General features: G+C 50.3%; 1 protein-coding gene across 1 annotated transcript in view; it reads right to left on the bottom strand.

Annotated features, from left to right (window-relative positions):
* The window catches only part of LOC143299590 (protein MON2 homolog), a 66,773-nt gene extending 64,772 nt beyond the window's left edge, over positions 1–2,001 (bottom strand). The window contains exon 1 of the mRNA XM_076612877.1: positions 1,924–2,001. Within this exon, the coding sequence (XP_076468992.1) occupies positions 1,924–2,001 (78 nt within the window). The remainder of the gene's footprint in view (positions 1–1,923) is intronic.
* Between the last annotated feature and the right edge of the window lie 347 nt (positions 2,002–2,348).

Raw genomic sequence — 2,348 nt, 5'->3', positions numbered from 1 at the left:
AGAGGGGGGGGAATGATGTCTGGTACACAGACAGACTGAGAGACAGAGAATGTGATGGACAGAAAAATAGACAAGACAAGGCAAGAAAAGGCAGAGAGAACGCGAGTTTATACAAAACACCACCACCTCAACAGACACAACACTCCCCTCTACACCCCCACCCCCTTAACTCCCCTTTCTCCTCCCCAGCCCAGCCCGAGCATCACTCGCAGGGTGACGCACCCACCCAACCCCTCACGCTGTCCATTCTGCACCTCGCTGAGGTCCCTCCTCAGCCCGCCCGTGAACCACAGTCAGTCCATACCCCCACCCCCCCCCCATCCCCCCCACCACCATCACCCCTCTCCACTCCCAGCCAACCCCTCACGCTGTCCATTCTGCACCTCGCTGAGATCCCTCCTCAGCCCGCCCGTGAACCACAGTCAGTCCATACCCCCAACCCCCCCCATCCCCCCCACCACCATCACCCCTCTCCACTCCCACCCAACCCCTCACGCTGTCCATTCTGCACCTCGCTTAGGTCCCTCCTCAGCCCGTCTGTGAACCACAGTCAGTCCATACCCCTTCTCCACCCCATTCCCCAAGCCCCCCCACACCCCTGACTCCGCCACCATCACCCCCCTCCACTCCCTACCCACCAGCACCACTGGTAGCCCTCTTCAAACCATGCTGTGGTTGTCCACTTCAAAACCCCTGCAATCACTGTTGGGCGCTTAACGAGTCGTTTTCTGCGTCATTCGATCAGGTTTCAGTCACGCACAGAGACACACTCATATAGAGATAAAACATTTTAAATGTGTGACCGTTTTGTGTATTGACCCCCGCCATGTAGGCAGCCATACTCCGTTTCCGGGGTGTGTGCATGCTGGGTATGTACTTGTTTCCATAACCTACGAAACGCTGACATAGATTACAGGATCTTTAACGTGCGTAATTGATCTTCTGCGTGCGCATACACAAGAAGGGGGTCCAGGCACTAGCAGATCTGCACATATGTTGACCTGGGAGATCGGGGGAAAAAAAATCATCATCATCATCAGTTTCAGTTTCTCAAGGGGACGTCACTGCGTTCGGACAAATCCATACACACTGCACCACGTCTGCTTGTGCAGATTCCTGACCAGCAGCATACCCCAACGCGTCCCGTCCCTATCACTCAAGAGTGGATTTCTTCCACAGAATTTCGCCAACAGGACAACACTCTCGTTCGTCAGTGCGCCAAGTGCGTGCTGCACACGGGACCTCGGTCTATCGTCTCATCCCGAATGACTAGACGCTCAGTTCGATTCTTCCAGCCAAACTTGGGAGGAAGGGCGACAGCGGGATTGGAATCCAGACCCTCATGGGCTCTGTATAGGCCAGCGTCTTAACCGGACCACCTATACCTCCTCATCAAACCCTTCAAGACGTGGTTCGCTTGAAACCTTCCCCACACTGCGGTCTGTTTGTCGCTATAACGGATGAGACGATAAACCGAGGTCCCGTGTGCCGCATGCACTGCACTTAGCGCACGTAAAAGAACTCACGGCAACAAAAGGGTTGTTCCTGGGCAAAAGTTCTGTAGAAAAACCCACTTCGATAGGAAAAAAAACGAATAAAAGAAACTGCACGCAGGAAAAAATATACCCCCCCCCCCCCAAAAAAAAAAGAAAAAAAAAAGGGGTGGCGCTGTAGTATAGCGACGCAATCTCCCTGGGGGAGAGGCAGCACGAATTTCACACAGAGAAATCTGTTGTGATTAAAAAAAGAAATACAAATACAAAATACAAATAATTCATGTTACTTCCTCCTGCTTACTTACTAACTAACCTATCTCCACCAACACGGCAAGATAGCCAGCCAGCCAGTCAGACAGCCAGCCAGCCAGAAAACAAAAAAAGCAGTTTGTGTGCATTTATTTCATCAACCAACCAACCTACCCACCAGCGGGCCCAGTGCTTCTTCTCCTTCCGGGTTCTGTTCGTGCAGGGTTCCACCTTCCACGCTCTTCTGATGTTTCATTTTCAGTTTATTTATTCTATGTGAAGGACCGTTCGATTTTTTTAATTGTTTATTTATTCAGTTATCTTTTTATTTATTTATTTATTTATTCATTGCTTATTCATTTATTCATTCAGATTGTAATCTCTGCCTTTTCAGCAGTCATACCCCCACCCCGACCCACCTTAACCTTTTTTCAACTCCTCGCCACCCCCTTCCCCACACTTATTTTTATTCTGAAAATAAATATAAGAAAATAAGTGAGGAAGGACAGGAGGGAATGTGTGTGTGTGTGTGTGTGTGTGTGTGTGTGTGTGTGTGTGTGTGTGTGTGTGTGTGTATTTGAGTGGAGGGGGAGAGAGAAGAGG

This window comes from Babylonia areolata, chromosome 25, assembly GCF_041734735.1.
Source record: "Babylonia areolata isolate BAREFJ2019XMU chromosome 25, ASM4173473v1, whole genome shotgun sequence".
Taxonomy (NCBI): domain Eukaryota; kingdom Metazoa; phylum Mollusca; class Gastropoda; order Neogastropoda; family Buccinidae; genus Babylonia; species Babylonia areolata.
Note: the sequence above shows the minus strand (reverse complement) of the source record. Positions and strands in the feature narration are given on the sequence as shown.